At 39.8% G+C, this 20377-nt stretch overlaps 1 protein-coding gene and 2 long non-coding RNA genes across 3 annotated transcripts in view; all 3 read left to right on the top strand.

Moving 5' to 3' along the window:
• LOC134804155 (uncharacterized) overlaps positions 1 to 20377 on the top strand; it is a 431198-nt gene that overhangs the window by 233961 nt on the left and 176860 nt on the right. The window lies entirely within an intron of this gene.
• The window catches only part of LOC134804161 (uncharacterized), a 292314-nt gene that overhangs the window by 110709 nt on the left and 161228 nt on the right, over positions 1 to 20377 (top strand). The window lies entirely within an intron of this gene.
• Positions 1 to 20377, top strand: part of LOC134804044 (importin-7) — a 48248-nt gene that overhangs the window by 21925 nt on the left and 5946 nt on the right. The window contains exons 3-11 of the mRNA XM_063776922.1: positions 1583 to 1767; positions 2722 to 2895; positions 7543 to 7688; positions 7932 to 8573; positions 10115 to 10276; positions 11105 to 11328; positions 17564 to 17740; positions 19104 to 19240; positions 19470 to 19672. Coding sequence (XP_063632992.1) covers positions 1583 to 1767; positions 2722 to 2895; positions 7543 to 7688; positions 7932 to 8573; positions 10115 to 10276; positions 11105 to 11328; positions 17564 to 17740; positions 19104 to 19240; positions 19470 to 19672 — 2050 coding nt within the window. The remainder of the gene's footprint in view (positions 1 to 1582; positions 1768 to 2721; positions 2896 to 7542; positions 7689 to 7931; positions 8574 to 10114; positions 10277 to 11104; positions 11329 to 17563; positions 17741 to 19103; positions 19241 to 19469; positions 19673 to 20377) is intronic.

Genomic DNA, 20377 nt, shown 5'->3' with positions numbered 1-20377 from the left:
ACTCTTAGAAAAAATCCAAATCGTAAACTTTTGTAATGTGTACAGGATATACTCCGGTTACCCATACGTTTTAGTTAGACTCATATTATGCGAAAAAGTGCCCTATCGTTGAGCACAAATGAGGGAATTATTGAAATGGTACAAAAATATGAAAATTGATTTACCAACAGCATTTGCGAAATATTAAAATCCGTAATGTTTGTCACGTTTTTAATGGAACGAAATTTGCTATTTGCGAAACGAAACCTTCTTTTAGATCTTGTGAAATCGTTCAGCAATTGCCTAAAACTTTTTCAACTTTTGTACAGTTTCTCTTTCGAAACTCTTTCTATTTCAAGATATATTATTCCACATATTCAATCTATTTCAATAACCTTTATACAGTTTCCCTTTGCAAACAATCTATATTTAACTCTTAGCTAATGAATAATTATATAAGATTTAACTCACGAATTTTGATCACTCTAGGTCTCCCATTTTTAAGCACCAACGGCTCGGCCACGACATTGAGGGAGTTGCGACGGCGGCAGCGATAACCATAGGTTGGAGCGAGACACAGCGATCGGACCTTTTGTTCCCACCTATGGTTATCCCGCCGTCGCAAGTCGCTCAATGTCGTGGCCGACCTGTAACAGTGCATGAGTAGCATAGCCGAGCGCCGCGCCGCGTATTGTATAGTGTTCTTAGTATTACTCACGACAGTTTCATATTTAACTTTCAATTTTGTACTGTCCGAAATAAATGAATTTTATTTTATTTTATTTAAATTCCACATCTATTTCTGGGGACATAAAGTACCTATATGAGATTTCGGTAGCCGTAATGGGAATACACACGGTAATCCTGTCAGTAATACACACGGTAATCCTGTCAGTAATTAACAACATAAAAGCGTTTATAGTTAATTGAATACATATCTAAAGGTAAAGTGACATGTTGGTGAAGGTATTTCAATCAACCCGTAGAATAACTTTGTCATATAAATTACTTCCAACGTAATGAAACAGATGAACCGATTTTGATAAAACACATCTAAGGACCTGTACGGCTACCACCAGTTTTGACATTGACATAACGCTCACGTTTACGTAACTTACTTTCTATGCATCTCGCTCGTACTCGCATATGCGAGCAATAGTGGAAGCGAGATGTACAGAAAGTAAATTACGTAGACGTGAGCGTTATGTCAATGTTAAAACTGATGGTAGAGGCTCTGTGCTAGAAAACCTGCTTATAAATGGATGCTGATACGCAATAATGTGTCAACCCACATAAATTTTTCAATAAGATGTCAACTCAAATTATTGACGCTTAAAGTTGACATTTTATTGCAAAATGGATGTGGGATGACTCATTTTTGCTAAACACCATCCAAATAAAAAGAGGTGATACGCAAGAAATTCCGCGGGACTTATTTTTCAAAAACGAGGCCGGAATAGGGCACCCGATATTAAAGTAGTGTGACTACTTAAAAGCACAAATCCAAATTTTATAAAAAATATTTTTTTAATTTTATAATAAATAATATTATACAGCCAAAATACTGCGACGTTGCATACTAACATGACCAATTATTCCCCAGTACATACTCCCCTTGGATCTCATCACCAAAGAGGTGTTCACCAAGTGGATGGAGGTCCTCCGAAAGGTCATGGAGCAGCCGGTACCCGAACACACCCTCCAGGTCGACGAGGATGAACGGCTAGAGCTGCCGTGGTGGAAGTGCAAGAAGTGGGCCGTGCATACCCTCTACAGACTGTTTGAGAGGTGAGATCCTACTGCTGATGTCAAGAGGTCGGATAAGCTTGCTCCCAGGTCAAATCTGATGATGGTATCCTGGAGAAATCAAATGTTATAGAGCAAAGCAGCATTTGTGGAGGTGGATCTACTGAGGAAACCATTAAATGATAGCATGTTAAACTGCTTTTTCTACTCCAGCACTTAATTTGGCAATTGGCCTGATGATAGTAACAAAGAAACATGGAAATAATGGTTTCAAACAAAATATATATGTTAATATGATTCTAAAAAAGCGGCCAAGTGCAAGCAGCAAGTAACATAATAAAATTGCGGTTTACGATTTTCGCGCGAGGTTTAAAGTAGCTATACAAAATAATGCAATTATTTATGTTAAAACTTATGAGTTTAGCTGAACTGAAATATTATGTATTTCGGAACCAATACAAGTGTACCGACAATATTAATTTCAAAATGATTTCAAAATTTGTCATCAGACCAATTAAATGACTGACAGTGATGTCTAAATCAACTTCATTAGAAGCGCGGCGCGTGGAGCGAGTCAGCACTTGTGTAGGCCTTACGAGGCAGTGCAACACTCCTACAATGTATACCATTACCATCTCTTCTTCCTCGCGTTATCCCGGCATTTTGCCACGGCTCATGGGAGCCTGGGGTCCGCTTGACAACTAATCCCATGATTTGACGTAGGCACTAGTTTTTACGAAAGCGACTGCCATCTGACCTTCCAACCCAGAGGGGAAACTAGGCTTTATTGGGATTAGTCCGGTTTCCTCACGATGTTTTCCTTCACCGAAAAGCGACTGGCAAATATCAAATGACATTTCGTACATAAGTTCCGAAAAACTCATCGGTACGAGCCGGAGTTCGAACCCGGGACCTCCGGATTGAAAGTCGCACGCTCTTACCGCTAGGCCACCAGCGCTTTTTTATATCGTTAAATAAAAATGAATTTGCCCGCAGATACGGCAGCCCCGTGAACACCCGTAAAGAGTACGTGCAGTTCGCGGAGTGGTACCTGACGACCTTCACCGGCGGCATCCTCGATGTGCTGCTCCGCGTCCTGGACCAGTACCGCAACAAGATATACGTGTCCCCGAGGGTGCTGCAGCAGACCATCAGCTACATCGACCAGTGGTGGGTACTGCCTGCTGTACAAACTAGACATTTTAAAGTTTCCACTAAATTATAATCATAACAGGGCTATAGAGTGCGTTAACCTAACTATTTATTAAGTAACTCTACCATGAGTTGACAGTTGATACTGTTGATAGTGAGAATGTTAAGGAAAATGTATGGATTAATTGTACAGTGCCTCTACCGGTCACCTAAAGAACTAAAAATTTCAACTGGTACAGTCACGAGCTTTAATTTCCATTAAATATTGTTAGAACATCCATAATGCAATAAGGTTTAAACTTCAGTTCGATAGTGTTGAAATGTCAAATTAAGACATTTAAAAGTCATATCGAATTGACCCTTGAAATGATAACCTCTTTGCATAAAGTTATCGCTCCGGTTTTATAATCTGTTTAAAGTGACATTTTCAAAAATATTATTTCACAAATACGCCACTACCACTATCTGTCACAATCTGGGGGTCTACCGCGAAACAAGAAAATCGAAATTTCGTTATCTAACCTCTCTATCACTCTTGCGTATTCGAGCGATAAAGAGGCAGATAACTAAATTCGATTATAAATAAAAATAAAAATAAAAAATGTTTTATTGCCACAACTACCAAAAAAGAAGAATACATGAGAGAATCACAAAATACACTCCATTTCACAAAGACGTTAAATATAAAAACATGCACGAAAATTTGTGGTATAGGCAATGGGTACCAATCTCAGCTTTTTGCTAGATACATATGTATATACCCAGCGCTGATTTTCAGACGGGTCCCTTTTTTGACAGGTCGGTCTTTACATATACAAGATTCACAAAATCCAGCACTTACACTGGTTATAATAATATAATATACGCGAACGGCGCGGCTGTTTATGTGTGTGTGAGTCTGTGTGTGTGTGTGTGTGTGTGTGTGTGTGCGTGTGTGTGTGTGTACTATGTATATATATATATATATATATATATATGTTTTATCAGTTAGTTATATTGTTATTAGTTATATTATTATTAGTTAGTTATATTTTTATTAGTTAGTTAGTTAGGGGAACTCCTTTCTGTAATTTAAGTAAATGTGCTTTAACCAGCTTCTTAAACTTTAGCAACGGCATAGGACTCCTTAGTGGTGGTGGGAGATCGTTCCAAATTTTTGTTGCTGCGTACTTGAATCCCCCCCTAAATAACTTGGTTCTATGTTTAGGGATAAGCAAGGAATGCTTTCTATGACTTCTCACTGACTTGTTTCCATCATTTACCCACTTCAGTTTTTCATAAAGATAAGGTGGCTTCTCAAATTCTATAATTTTACGTAGTGTAAAAGACAAATGCAGGTTTCTTCTATTTTCCATATTTAGGGTGTTTTTGACATTAAGGTAGGGTGTTATATGTGCTCTTTTAGGGATATCGTAACAAAAACGTGTACAAGCATTCTGTACTCGTTGTATGGACTTTTTTGTTATCGCTAATAACCTCGGACCATAGACAATATCTGTGTAGTTAAATGGCGATAGTACTAAAGCTTCCACAAGAATTTCTCTTACTTTTTCGGACAAGTATTTCCTACAGCTGTATAAGGTCTTGAGACGATAGAAAGCATTCCGTATCTTAATATTTACGTGATGTTCATACCTTAGTTCTCCATCCATAATAAGTCCCAAATTCTTGGCAAAGGGTACCTGAGGTACAGACTCAAGTCCCACATATAATTCGGGTTTTTGGTTTATAATTTTTTCCCTTTGCCACTTACTACCCATTACCACAAACTGCGACTTAGACGGATTAAGCACTAGATTGTTTTTCAAAGACCAATCCGCTATTTCACTCAGATCGTTGTTTATCTTATTTAGGGCTACAGTCATTTCTTCAGGTTTAAAGGAGTGATAAATTTGTGTGTCATCTGCATACAGATGCACATGACAGTGTTTGAGTTTAAACACAAGGTCAGCAGTGTACAATATAAACAACAACGGACTGAAAACGGATCCCTGCGGTGTTCCTCTATTAATCTGACGTATCTGAGATGTAGCCATTTCACCTTGCTCTAGTTGTAGCTCAACGTACTGCTGTCTATCTGTAAGGAACGACTGAAACCACTTGCGCGATTGTTGAGCAATTCCATAGTATGCCATCTTTGAAAGCAGTAGGTACGGGTTAATACAATCGAATGCACGAGAAAAGTCTAATAAAACAATAATCGAGCCTTTTCCTTCGTCCGCTGCTGTTATTACATCGTCTGTGACTTTTGCTAAAGCTGTCGCTGTACCGTGCATGCTACGGAACCCAGATTGTTGTTTCGGTAAGAACTCATTTTCATCCAGGTACCTGCCCAACTGCTCACAGACTACCTTTTCTATTATTTTTGAAAGTACAGGAAGAATGCTGACTGGCCGTAGATCCTTATATTCGTCTATCTTGTTATTTTTAGGAATTTTCGCGTTTACCGGTAGGCCCCTGTAAACAAACCGCCTTCATGCATCAATGTCATATTTTATTGTCTGTGAAAACTTGTCAAAAAACAGTTTAAGGCACAGTATGTATAAGTTAGTCTATGAATTTACTAGAGTCGGTAGTGCTGCACTCTGGCGGCAGAACAGTGCAATAATATCCCCTATTCACGTAATTGAGTGGTTGCCCCTAGAATCGTAAACGTAAGTAAATGTCGATGGTAAACATTATGTCAATGAATTATGACACTGCGTTAAAATATTAGCTCTAAATAGCGTCAGTTTGCTACACGATATTCAACCTTAGGTGGGTCCCAAATAAAAGCTCGTGACTGTACCATGAGTTATAAAGGTTAGTTTTCGATACGTGCCTAACTTCACACCTAAAGCGCTCTCTTTCTAACTATACAAAGAAAACGGATGTCATCGAAAAATACGTGCGTTTCCGACGTGACATTTCTGTCAACTTGTGTACACAACAAATACACAGATTTATCACGATTATCCATGCAATTTTCAACGTAATATATATTAATTTATAACAGTACGTGAACTTCAAGCAAAACATTAAGGGATAAATGATTAATAGCTCGAAAAAAGGTTGATTTGATACGATGGTAATGAGTTATATCGGACGTCATATTTTCCTATTCGTACTGTTTAGTTTTGCTGTGATCTGTCGATAATAATTTTATTGTTAGGCTAATAGAGCTCGTCCTTAGCGTAACTTGATATCGAGATCTGTAACTTGGTGACTAGAATACCTATTAGTAATCGCAGATCTAATAAGTGAAATATATCACAAGGAATTAAGTGAAATATCAAAGCAAAGTTAAGTACATTTGCGATGATCACATTGCTTACGAGCAGTTTTTGCTTTTAGGCATTGATTGAAAACAATATTTCCATGCAAAACCGGATGGCATCCAGCGCTACATGCATGCAAGAAGATATATCGTTCATATACATGCGGAAGTTACTTCAGAATTAAGGCTCAATACAAGGAGCGGTATACTTAAGGGGCCCACTGATTAACAGTCCGCCGGACGGTATCGGCCTGTCAGTTAGAACAAAATTTTGACAGTTCCGAACAACTGACAGGCCGATACCGTCCGGCTGACTGTTAATCAGTGGGCCCCTTTAGGTCACTCGATAAGTTATGAGATGCTCGAAAATTAAAAATGGACCGCACCTGTATTATATGTCTATAAAAAGCAAATTTATTCGAAAATAGAAAACAAGTGACCAATTAGCTAAATTAAAAAATAAACAATCTTCGCGGTCTTATCGCTAAAAAGCGATCTCTTTCAGACAACCTTTGGGTAGCAGGAAAGTTAAGTACCTAGTACCTACATACAACTTTGAACGGGTAGTGCCGATAGGACATATAAATGAACAAACTGAAGACTATTGTTAAATAACGCCTACGACGTTGTTACGTATTCTAGCGCTAACTCTGGAGAGATTTGCAACTATTATTTCTAGCTCACAGCTGGACACTTGCTAATATTTTCCCATAAAAGAGTTTTCTCTTTACCTCTACTCTTCATAATGCTACGTTTAGATTTCGATAGGTAATTTACCGTTTCCTCATACTTTTGATATTTAGTTCTTTAGGTGACTCCTAGAAGCGCTGTACAGGTGTACAATCCTCCGATATAATTCTTGCTCTGTTTTTTAGTATATTTAGAAAGGGACAGCATCGTTTGGAGTGGAGTGAAGTTAGGCACATTAGACCGTGAAGAAACGTAAAACGTGACATACGGCACGTTTATTCACTGAAAGTAAGTGAAAAATACTCTGGCAGCTGATGGTAGAGGTACTGGCTGCGATTATAGACCGCAATACGATATGAGCTGTATGATAAAACAACGCCACATCTGTAACCTTTTCGACGCCGCGGTGTCAAACACAAAACCTGTCACTCGGACGCCACGTCACCGAAGTGTCAAAACTGAAATTGAACTTTATGCATATGCACGTAGGTCTATATTGCTCTGTGATCTGTGACCGATTAATCCGTCTTTGGCGTTGGACCTGCGGTGCGGATACATCGGTCATTGGCGTCCAAAAGGTTAAGCCAGGGGATACAGTAGGGCGAGGGGTCAGGGGATGCCTAATGGTCGCTACGCTCGTCTGTTCCAAGAAAAGTACAGTCAATGTCAAAAGTTCGCCATCGCATAAATATTTGTTTAACAAAATACTTGTTTGTCAGCGTGTCGCACTCGCACTCATGGAAGATCCTGAAGCCGAACATGTTCGAGATAATCAAGGACGTGCTGTTCCCGCTCATGTCCTACTCCGAGGCCGACGAGGACCTGTGGAACACGGACCCGCACGAGTACATACGAATCAAATTCGGTGAGTTGATAATATTCTCGAAAGTTTTCAAAATGCTGCCGATTCGCCGGATTTACCTTAATACGTCACAAATTCACAATCTGACTAAACGAGAATCCGAGGAAACAAGAATCTGGCGAATCAGGAACATATCGACCTTATTCACCAACAAAATAAAAAAGCCGCAATCAAGACGACGTTTATCTGTTTCTTTTCTTCTATATCTAAGAGCTTTGATGTAACTATTCCAATAAATTGTTTTAGACATATTCGAAGACTTCGTTTCGCCCATAATCGCCGCCCAAACCCTCCTCATATCCTGCTGCAAGAAGCGGAAAGAGATGCTCGAACGTACCATGCAGCTCTGCATGCAGGTCCTCACCAGCCAGAACGGAGAGTACAGCCCCAGGCAGCGGGATGGGGCCCTCCACATGGTTGGAACACTCAGCGACTTACTCATCAAAAAGAAATTCTACAAGGAAGAAATAGACTCTCTTCTCAGCCAATATGTGTTCCCTGAATACAGCAATCCTCTCGGTTACATGAGAGCCCGGGCCTGCTGGGTGCTACACTGCTTCGCCACCGTTCGGTTCAAGAGCGAACCACTCCTAGTTGAAGCCGTCCGCTTAACCGTCAACGCTTTACTCAACGACACTGACTTACCTGTCAAAGTAGAAGCTGCTATCGCATTACAAACTCTACTCGGATCACAAGAGAAAGTCCACAAGTTACTAGAGCCTCAAGTGAAAGCAGTCACAACAGAACTTCTAAAAGTTATCCGAGAAACTGAGAATGACAACATAGCCAGCGTCTTACAGAAGATTGTACCGCTGTATACCGAGCAACTGATGCCCATGGCCTACGAGATCACTGAGCATCTGGCGACAACCTTCCGGAAAGTCATAGGTAAGTTAACGGTACTCAATCACATCAGACTCAAACACTACATCGTTTACACACTAGCACACCATGATTTCCGGCTGTCACTTGTGATGGTCCATACTAGGGCTCGCGGTCGCCGGTCTCCGTCTCCGGGGCAACGTTCTCGTGTTACACGAAACCCGATTTGTGGCCAGTTCGGAACGGATAATTAGGGTCCGTGTAATTAAGGTCCGTGTACCCGTGTTACCCGTGTGCCCGGATCCACGGTTCCACAGATCTGGCCCGTTCTCGACGTATAGTGACGATCGGACGCGTTCTTTATAAGAGCGAAGAATGAAAAGTTTTTAGCGAACAATAACACGTTACCAATAACAAGCAAATCGAAAAAAAAAAACCGAACAGCAACTACTAGGTATAACCGCGGCTCCGGAGCCGATCGCAAGTCCGGAGCCGAACGCACTACACGGGCACGGACTTTGACGGGTTCGTGTAGTTCGGACGCTTAGCACCGCCGGGGCTAAGAACACGGACACACGGGTTGGCGTGTAGCACGGATATCGGGAGCCCTAGTCCATACTCCATATGTCAGTACATTTTTATTTGGAGCAGCTGTCACCATAGAGAAATATAATAAGAATAGAGTGCTCACTCCATACATCAGTTTTGGTACCAAAACGACTATTATTTTCCCAGTCGACATCTAGCATCGAGTAGCAGAATTATCAGTACCGCTACTTTATAGATACTAGAATTATCTAGTGTCGCGACGATGTCGACTACGAAACTAATAGTCGTTTCGGTACTAAAACTGATGTATGGAGTGAGCACTCTATATATTTTTTTCTCTATGGTGTCACTTAAAATGTTCTAAACATTTGTTTAGAAGTTTAGCACATTAATTTATTTAAGTAGGTAACAAAAATACGGTAAAGACATATATGTATTAGGGTGGTATTCCACCTGTTCTTTGTCCAATGTGTATTTGCGTCTCACATTTTGCTTAGTGAGAGAGTGAGACGCAATGTACATTGGACCAAGAAATGTGAAAGGTGGAATACCAACCTTAGGTATACGGTAAAAATAATTCAAGAATATATAATTCTTGTAATAATAATTCACGAATTCTTGAATTATTCTTGAATAATTCTTGTAAAAATAATTCAAGAATATATCATTCTTGAATTATTGAATAATTCTTGTAAAAATAATTCAAGAATATATCATTCTTGAATTATTGAATAATTCTTGTAAAAATAATTCAAGAATATATCATTCTTGAATTATTGAATAATTCTTGTAAAAATAATTCAAGAATGTATCATCCTTGAATTATTGAATAATTCTTGTAAAAATAATTCAAGAATATATCATTCTTGAATTATTTTTTAAATTGAATCCACCCAAAAGACACTTGAAGGAACTGTCGAAGTGACCATCATTCGGCGCAAGTATTCTGTAGAGCGGTCACCACGATACAGGTTGTTGGTCGCTAGCCTAGTGTGAAACCTAGTGTATGTTATTGTATCATTTGTATCTTTCTTTTAATAAACTTTGTATTATTATAGAGACAGACTCGGGAACGGATGAGAAGGCCATCACAGCGATGGGGCTGCTGAACACTATGGAGACGGTGCTGAACGTGATGGAGGAGAACCCGGAGATCATGGCGCAACTCGAGAAGACCGTGCTCACTGTGGTGGGGCACATCTTGCACAATAATATTATCGGTCAGTTTCAAAAATACAGCCTCCGTTAGTGAAGTGAGGCTAAGTATGTGCGATGGCGTCCATGGTATATTATAGGACTTTAATAACAAAACTTCCGTGAGACACAGACATATTAAATATATTAAGTGAGAGTCGAGCGTTTTTTTACTTAAAATATTTACGTGAGTGACCCGTTATTAATATATTTAATATGTATATAGGACTTTGCCATGACTCTAGGCTCAACTCTGCAATCTAAACCCAAGAGTTACGTAGTACAACTGATTTTTACGTAACGTAACGACTGCCATTTGACCTTCCAATTCAGAGCCCTAAGCTAGACTGTTTTGTGGTTATTCCGATTGTTTTTTTTTCCACCAATATGCGATGGGTAAAGTTTTATCCAAATTTACCTCAATTTCGAGGTTGCAGTACCACATATCACTTATTTATTTATTTTATTTTATTTATTTATTTATACAAGGAATTCCAACATCTATGAATGATACATTTGACTTTTTAGATAGCATTACAGAGCCAATTATAGGAACTCGCAAATAGAAACTGAATATATGATACGTTACACAGTACACGCTATACTAACAAAGCACAGTATGTGATAAAAGATATTTAAAGTATGGAATATATCAAGGTTACAATGTATATATAAACAGAAAAAATACAATGAGCAGCAAATACCAAAGTGAAACATCTTATATTCGTAATTTGGTGAACAACATGGACCGGACACCAATTTATTCAAGTGCCAGATCATGCTTCATAGCATATCGCTGCCTGCAACATGTTATTTAGAAGCACTTATAATTATAACAATAATATCCCTTCCAGAATACTACGAAGAGGCAATGACCCTTCTGTGCAACCTCACAGCGAAGCAGATCTCGGAAGACATGTGGAAGGTCCTGGAGCTGTTGTACCAAGTGTTTGAGAAGGACAGCTTCGACTACTTCACCGACATGATGCCCGTACTGCACAACTACATCACAGTCGACACCGAGGCCTTCGTCTCCAACGAGAACCATATACTGGCCATGTTTAATATGGCTAAAGCGGTGAGTTGATATTATTGATTTAGGATCACGTCAAACTACCTAAGTATACCTACTCCAAAATATCCAACTATGGTCCTAAACTAAATGACACAATTTTGAGGAGTAAATAATTTCTTATATATATAAGAAATAAATATCAGAAAACAAAAACAAATGAACACCAGATGGCGATGTTAGAGATTTATTGTTTTTTTAAAATATAATTTGATATTTATTCAAGGATAATTTGACAGCATTACAGCTAGGGGCGCCAATCCACTGTAGAATTAAACATGTTATAGTAAAGCTATAGTAATAAAGTTATATGATGAATGTTACAATAATTAATAGCTATAGTGATGATGACTATGTTGATGTGTTTTTCATGTATTTCTTATGCCTATGTATGCTCTGCCTTTGCGTATCAGCGTGTGTGGTAACTGCAGTGCGAATGTTTAATAGTAAGTAATTTAAATAGCATCTTTTAATAGTTTGAATAATAAAAATGCAATCTAACATGTACAAGCTACCAGTGCCTGTGATTGAACAGTATGATTTTGCAATTAATTTTTGCATACAATTGTATGAAGAAATTTATGGGTGCTTAAATACTTATGATGAGCAGTGCAGTAGTATATCCGAAATAGGTGTAGTTGTAGCTCCCATACTAAAGTAGTACGGGAGCGCCTATGTGTGCCGTGTGGTGACCACGAGTAGGTTTATATGCTCCATTGTATTTGAAGGGGTCTGAGCCACATTAGGTGTACGCTACAAGGTAGTAAAACGCAATAGGGCAATTAGGTTTGTTCTCAAGGTCGTTTTTAGATGTTTGATCAATATAAGAAATGCAATCAATAGCTCCTTAGTGACCATGTTTAGAAGATGGCTACGTACTTAAAGCCGGGCTAGTTATCATTATCATGCAGTGTATCCGTTAACAGTGTGTGCGACGACACACTGCATGATTTTAGTTGTGTTTTACACACTTTGATTTAGCTTCCAATTAGCGTTTTGTATCTCAAATTAGAACCACTTGAATGAGAAATCAGTGGGATTTAGTTGAAATTCGGAGTACTTACTTCTGTAATTCCGATGACAATGCAATAATATGCTAACAAGGAGCTGATCTGATGATGGAGTCGGAAGGTAACAAAAGGAACACTTTGGTGGAAAAATACAAACACATCGAGTTTAGGCTCATTAGAAATCACCGAGAAGCAGATGAGACATGCGAATGAGAAAACCGGCCAAGTGCGAGTCGGACTCGCGCACGAAGGGTTCCGTACCATTACGCAAAAATATCGCCTTTGTTGTATGGGAGCCCCATAACATTTAAATATATATTATACGTGGGCCATACTGAAAGTTTCTGGATTCTGATATACTCGTATAAGATGACTTATTTTTTCTAAGTGGCCAGTTCCAGGAATTTGCAGTATGACCTAAGTATTCTGTTTTTAGTATTTGTTGTTATAGCGGCAACAGAAATACATTATCTGTGAAAATTTCAACTACCTAGCTATCACGGTTCATGAGATACAACCAGGTGAGAGACAGACAGACGGACAGACAGACGGGCGGACAGCGGAGTCTTAGTAATAGGGTCCCGTTTTTACGCTTTGCATACGGAACCCTAAAAAGCACAGTTAGCAATAGTAGTGTGTGTCAAAAAAACCCGGACAAAGTGCGAGTCGGACTCGCCCACCGAGGGTTCCGTACTTTTTAGTATTTGTTGTTATAGCGGCAACAGAAATACATATCTGTGAAAATTTCAACTGTCTAGCTATCACGGTTCATGAGATACAGCCAGGTGACAGACAGACGAACAGTCGAGTCTTATAGTAATAGGGTCCCGGTTTTACCCTTTGGGTACGGAACCCTGAAAATATTGACAGTTTGCAAATTGTTTTAGAATGATGCAAATCAGTTTTCACATCACCTATTCGAAAAAGGTCTTATTCTTTTCCGCTAGGAGGGATCAAAGTGCTACTTTTCTTCCCTGCTAGGAGGGATCAAAGTGACACTTTTCTGTTATGGGACACGATTTTTTCTTTTTTGCTTACTATTTTTTTAGGTTATAATATTTTGGAACGAAACAATTTCGTAATGGGTGATGTGAAAAGCAGTATGTGTCACATTGTAGCAAAAATATTTTCCTGATAGTTGATGTGAAAAACAGTATGTGTCACACGGTATCAAAATTATTTTCGTCTTAGGCGTTAACACTTGAATCCCTCATTTGACTCATTTCGCTCAGGATTCAATGTACGCCCTTGACGGAAATATATCATTTTGATCCCTTGTAACAGAAACTACTATTGTATTCGTGGCCTGGGCGAAAACTGACAGCCTACATTTACAATCATTATGGTCGATTTAGATGAAGACTATTTTGAACCGCCTAAATTACGGCGCCATTGTCTACCTAAAGCACATCTTCAGACCGTTTAGACAATGACTATTTTCAGCCGCCTAAATCTCGCCGCCAGTGACCAGAAAACCGACACTAGTCGTTTACACGGTGCCTTTTCAGTACCAGTCATTAGCACGACGCCACAGCCGACGGTTCTAGTTTTTGCGCATCTCCTAGATATCCTAGGAGATCCAGGATCTCAGGATATCAGGAGATCTGTAGTCTATCACGGGATCTCCATCATTTAAAATGAATTCAGGAGCTCTGATGTTGAAAAAGCAAAGCAAAAGCAAGAAGCGTGCTAACGACTGGCACCGACGTGTTTACACGAGTCCGAAAAATAGACCCGTGTTCTATTCCGTGCCAGCTAAAAAATGGCACCGAAAGTGTTTATACGGTGCCATTTTTAGGCGCCTTAATTTAGGCGTCTCAAAATAGTCTCCATCTAAATCGACCTTTATGTTCTTAGCTTCGCTCGGCAACCTAATTCCAATATTTGGCGCAAGTCCTTTAGTTTAACAAAACCAACTGACGTTTGAGCTTCCAATCCAAAGCCGACACCAGGCGTTATCATTATCAGAATTAATCTATTTTCTTCACGATGTTTTCCATTACTGAAAAGCGACTGGTAAATGTGAAATTATATTCCGTACCTGAAAAACTGATTGGTACGGTTCGGAGGTATGAGGTTCTATACGACTATAAATATTTGACTTGTTTTTCTTATTAAATGTATCATGTACAGTTAAAACGCAAAGCGCCCAGCATGCACTACTAACTTTATTAACAGGCATTGCAATCTTCCGGGCGTTGTCTCGGCCTTCTGCCACGGCTTGTGCGAGCCTGGGGTCCTCTTGCCAACTAATGCCAACAATTGGAGTGTTACTAGGCACTAAAGTGTCATTCTATGGAACTTGCTAACTATGTAAACAAACCGCCATATTGAAATTGTCAAAGAATGATGAATTTACTAGTGACTTTTGTTTACAGTTAGCCAGTTCCATAGAATGACACTTTAGTTTTTACGAAACCGACTGCCATCTTACCTTCCAACCAAGGCGGCAAACTAGTCCTTATTGGGATAAGTCCGGTTTCCTCACGATATTATCCTTCACCGAAAGGTAAAAACTGGTAAAATATCAGTTGATATATCACACATATATGTAAGTTCCTAAAAACAAATTGCTACGAGCCGGTGTTTGTACCCGCAACGTCTAGATTGAAAGTCGTTAGAAATATAAATAAATAAATATGAGTATAAATAAATTGGTGCTGCACAAGATGTCGACCCCGACGGAAGACCAGCGCTAGCCCAGCCAGGCTAGCATCATGCTGAGTCGGGACCATTTAGAGCCTTATTTATGTTATGTTGTTGTTTTCTTCTTTTATTTTGCCCCAAATAAACGCTCTCTATTCTATTGTAAATATTTTGGTACGGAGATAGTTTAGGCCCGGGAAAGGACACAGGTTAGTTTTTATTAGTAATTATCAAATTATCATCATCCTTTCACGCAGAGAAAGTAGTAGCTGGGACAAGATAGTAGTAATCCCTACTTATTTTAAAAATGCATAAGTAACTCCTGTCTGTCTGTTATACCTATGCGCGCTAAACTGTTGAACCGATTTAGATGAAATTTGGTAAGTTGATAGTTTGAGGCCCAGCGACGGACATAGGATATTTTGTATAAATGATCATCATCACCATCATCATTCCACACAGACGAAGTCACAGTCAGAAGCTAGTCATATTACAAATGCGAAAGTCAATAAATCTTGTCTGTTGTGCGTGTCTGTCAGTCTGTTACCTCTTGACGCTTATACCACTGACCTGATTTAAAGGCAACTTGGTATGTTGATAGTTTGAGGCCCAGGGACGGACATAGGATATTTTTTTATCATCATCATCATTAGTTCACGCAGACAAAGTTGCGATCGTCGAGTTGTTCTACATGACATCAAATCTCTCCAAACGATCTCTACGTGTTGGATCTATATCCTGATAAATGTCCTTATAAATAACCGGGCTCAAAAGACCCGAGAGTTAAAACTGAAATACAAATAATAATTTCAACTTCAATTATTTATTTATTTCAAGATAACAGTGATCCCATTGTGTTAGTATTACATATTATAAGGCTTAAAAACTATATTAATACTTAAAAGTTATATTACACTTTTAATTAAGTCTAATAAAACTAAACTAACTTAATTATACTTATCATTATGGGACAACAAACGTGATCAGCAATCATCCTTAGAATGCTGTTTGTGGTATCCCTGGTTCTACGCAGTAATGAGGCCGCTTTCTTGCGCATGATTGCTGCAAAGGCATCAGTTCGAGCCTCCGCAAACTTGGCTGAAGCGCTACAGAACCTAGGCAGCCCAACCAGCACTCTGAAGGCGTTGGTACACCACTTGCAGAGCATTATATGATTTTTGGGTATAGCCAGGCGTGTCTCACTCCGCGATTTCGTCGCTTTGCTACAGGTAGCTAAAAGTACATCCGTACGGCCCCAATTTTGGAGTTTGCCATAAGCCGCGCGTGGCGCTGTCGCCACCTAGCGGCCATATCTGTGCTGATCGTGACAGACGCGTTTTGTTAGAGAGTGAGTCTTCTGTACCTAGTACTATTATTTATTCTGTGGTATAGCTGACCCAAGACTACCTGTGTAAAAGGATGAACAAAAGCCTTAAACTTTTATCCCGAAAAATCAACCCTCAAAGGCATGAAAAGCAGGGTGGAATATGGAAATGGCACCTATATGGATAATTTAATAATTTTAAGTTAAGTCGCAGGCACACGTTAAAATATTAGCATTTTTTATTATATTCTCTATTGATGATCTATGCTAACGCGACTTTTAACTGCCTGAATCTGATTATATTACATTGTTCTGCCATTTTTGAAATAATTGTATGCGATACATAGTGTAATTAATGAACACTTAATATAGTATCTATTCTCTCATTTTAGAAGCTATTGCCTTCGTATTAGGTTCCTAATTTTACATATTCATAGTGTGAAGCCTTTAGCGATTGCATTTGAGTTTTTGATTTCCTTGCAAACAGACGTCGAGACCAATGTGGTCATTTTTTTGTCTAGACTTTGCTCCATACGTTCATAGAAACCCTAAATTTTGTTTCTCTTTAACAAACAATTGCAAAAATGTCAGATAGAGACAAACAACTAGCAACGGCTCGTTAGATATTGATCGACAGACGTTATTGTATGACGCCAAAAAATAATGTTTCGTATTAAACGGTCTATTTGTTTCGACGTCTATTCAAAATTAAATGGCAAACAAAACTTCAGTAAGTTCTACATTCACCATCAGATATATCGGGGCGGCAAAGGTGCTCAAAAATATCTGAACACGCACTGTAACGCCTTGACAATAGAGGCATGTTCAGATATTTGTGAGCACCTTAGCCGCTCCGATATATCTGATGGCGACTGTACATTTGAAATAGATTATGAACGTGGCTTAATTTATTTTGTGAACGCATTAGGTTCTTGTATAGCTTGTAATATCAGTCAGTGACAATTTTATATTTGTATAGCCATAATTTAGCTGGCACATTTTAACTGTTTTTGACGTGCGCACATCTTTGTCCCTTAATCGATCAGTTTTTGCCATTGCCATTTCCAAGTCCGTGCAGAGTTAGTTAGACTCTAAACATGTTCGCAGCACTTGCAGTGCAGTGCAGCCTTATTGCACCATCCAGTGCACTCGTAACACAGCCGGCCGGCGCCATGACAGCTGACGAGTGTTGCCAGCGCATCTGGTCATTTATGAGGACACCACATCTCTTCCTTTTTAACAAATCCCTCCTCCCCCACAGGTGCTAAACTCTGATTCAGAAGACGAATCCGAAATGTACGCGGCGAAGCTCCTCGAGGTGATGGTGTTGCAGTGCAACGGCAAGATCGACAACTGCCTGCCGTCGTTCGTGGAGCTGGTGCTCAACCGGCTCACCAGGACCGTGAAGACCTCGGAGCTCAGGACCATGCTGCTGCAGGTACAGTTTCGCTTCATGCTGGGGGTAACGAGATCGACAACTGCCTGCCGTCGCTCGTGGAGCTGGTGCTCAACCGGCTCACCAGGACCGTGAAGACCTCGGAGCTCAGGACCATGCTGCTGCAGGTACAGTTTCGCTTCATGCTGGGGGTAACGAGATCGACAACTGCCTGCCGTCGCTCGTGGAGCTGGTGCTCAACCGGCTCACCAGGACCGTGAAGACCTCGGAGCTCAGGACCATGCTGCTGCAGGTACAGTTTCGCTTCATGCTGGGGGTAACGAGATCGACAACTGCCTGCCGTCGCTCATGGAGCTGGTGCTCAACCGGCTCACCAGGACCGTGAAGACCTCGGAGCTCAGGACCATGCTGCTGCAGGTACAGTTTCGCTTCATGCTGGGTAACAAGTTGGATTTTGGGTTCAATATATAAAGCTATGGGGCATCTACTCAATCAGATATATGTATGTAAAGGCCCGCATCAGGTCAATGAACATTTCAGGACTCACGTTTCTAAATAGCTGCCTACAAGCTGTTAAGACGTTTTCATCACACTTGCTCGAAAAATACCTTATTTCATGCAGGTGTACTGAAGGACAAAGCCTTATATTATACTCGCGGGAGTTATGGATTGTGAAAAAAAAAAAGCTATAACTCCCTAGGGAGTTATAGCATTTTTTATTATATTATGTCACTAATTCATACGAACCATTTAGGTTATAAGTAGAATACTTTGTTTAAAATCAAGGTATGAAGGAGTTTTACTTTTAACCCCTTACTGTATGTAATAAAAAATATTTGTTTAAATTTGAACTTTAATAGTTGGCAATAGAGTTGAATATCATATCCGCCATATATGGCATTGTATGCGGTAAGGGGTTAAAATACCGGCGTTTATTATTTAATATTTTTGTTTATGCTTAAAAATATTTAATTTGATGAATTTAATAGCCGTTTAAAATATTTTTACACAATTTTCAATTGTGGCTGAATGTCGATGGGTTTGTGCTGTGCCTTCGATGCCTACACTGCCATAAAGTTCAACATGGCGGACGAATGTTTGAATTGTCACCGTATTTAAGAATGATTTAGCTTAAAATTTAGTTTTTTCTTCGCAAGTTTGATGAAAAACATTGTGTTAAGAATATTGTTACTCGAGTCTTTAATTCCCTCCAGCCTACGCTCTCGTACAATATTCCACTTACCCCCCACGTTGCACAATGTACTGTTACGTTACAGATCGCTCTGACGGTGGTAGACAACAGTTTTGCTATAAGTGTGCGTTGCATGGCTTGAATTTCCCCAGAATAATACTGCTACTTGATTCATGTGTTTATCCCGAGCTAAAAACATTTATTCTTCCACAGGTCCTAATAGCGATACTGTACTGCAACCCCGTGCTCTTGTTCACCATACTGGACAAGCTGCAGCAGGCAGTCCCCAACGCGTCCATCACGCAGCACTTCATCAAGCAGTGGATACACGACACGGATTGCTTCATGGGGTAAACTAATACCACAGCTATACTGTACTGCGGCCCTGTGGGTTATACTCGATAACTTCCCGCCGTTTCTGCGGGATTTCATCATCAGATCGATCCAACTGTCTTTAAGGAATCTGGCAACATAAAAATGGTTCCCGATGAATTGATAACCAATTTGAATTTGAAGAATAATCCATTTTGAATTGTGTAGTTAGTCAAAAATACCTTCAAATATTCCTTTTTTCCACAGCCTCCACGATAGAAAGCTATGCGTTCTCGGCATTTGCACCCTCCTAGAAATGGGCCCCTGCCGGCCTCCGCTCGAGGCCGTGCTGCCGAACATCCTGCCCTCGTGCCTCGTGCTGTTCGACGGGCTCAAGCGCGCGTACGAGGCGCGCGCCGAGGCCGACGAGGACACGGAGTCCGAGGACGAGGACGATGACCAGGACGAGGGTGAGCCTTTCAATAATATCTAATATCATACAACTTAGGATAGGCCAAACAGATACCTATTCAAACAAGAGCTGACTTGGCAAAATCTGATGGTACTAAGATTTTTCATATATGTATCTCTTACTGAAAATGATATATTTACATAAATGTGATTTAGCCTATGCAACTTCTAACACTGATTTCGCAGTAGAAATCGATGTTATATATTTATTTTTTCCGGAATCAGCAAACAATTACGTGACACATATATTAATTTCGTGCAAAAAGAAAAAAATCATGCAAAGAAGGGTAGGTCTTGCGATCGAGCCCTGCGATCAAGATTTGCTTACGTTGATACGATGAGTTCACGCTCAATGACCTCACTACTGAGAATATATTTTTTGAAGTTCTTTAGCGGCGCTGAGCACTTTTTGTGATGGGGAAAAAATGTTAAACTCGCACAGGTAAGATTCGTAAGACGTGACGTCACGTGTCCGTCACACGTGACCTGATCGAAAAACTGTTACAGTGTCATTGAGTTTTTCTTTATTGATTTAAATGCCATCTAGTGACTTTTCCTCTAACTGGTACTAATATAACTCGAGTGCTAACAGTGACGTGCTTAGGGGTTTCAAGTAATGCGACGAAATAACGCTAGATGGCGTTAACCTCAATTATGCTGCAGACATTTTGCACTAGATGGCGCTGTTATTAATATTTTGACGT

Source organism: Cydia splendana, chromosome Z (genome assembly GCF_910591565.1).
Source record: "Cydia splendana chromosome Z, ilCydSple1.2, whole genome shotgun sequence".
Classification (NCBI taxonomy): Eukaryota; Metazoa; Arthropoda; class Insecta; order Lepidoptera; family Tortricidae; genus Cydia; species Cydia splendana.
This window is presented reverse-complemented; position numbering and strand designations above follow the sequence as displayed.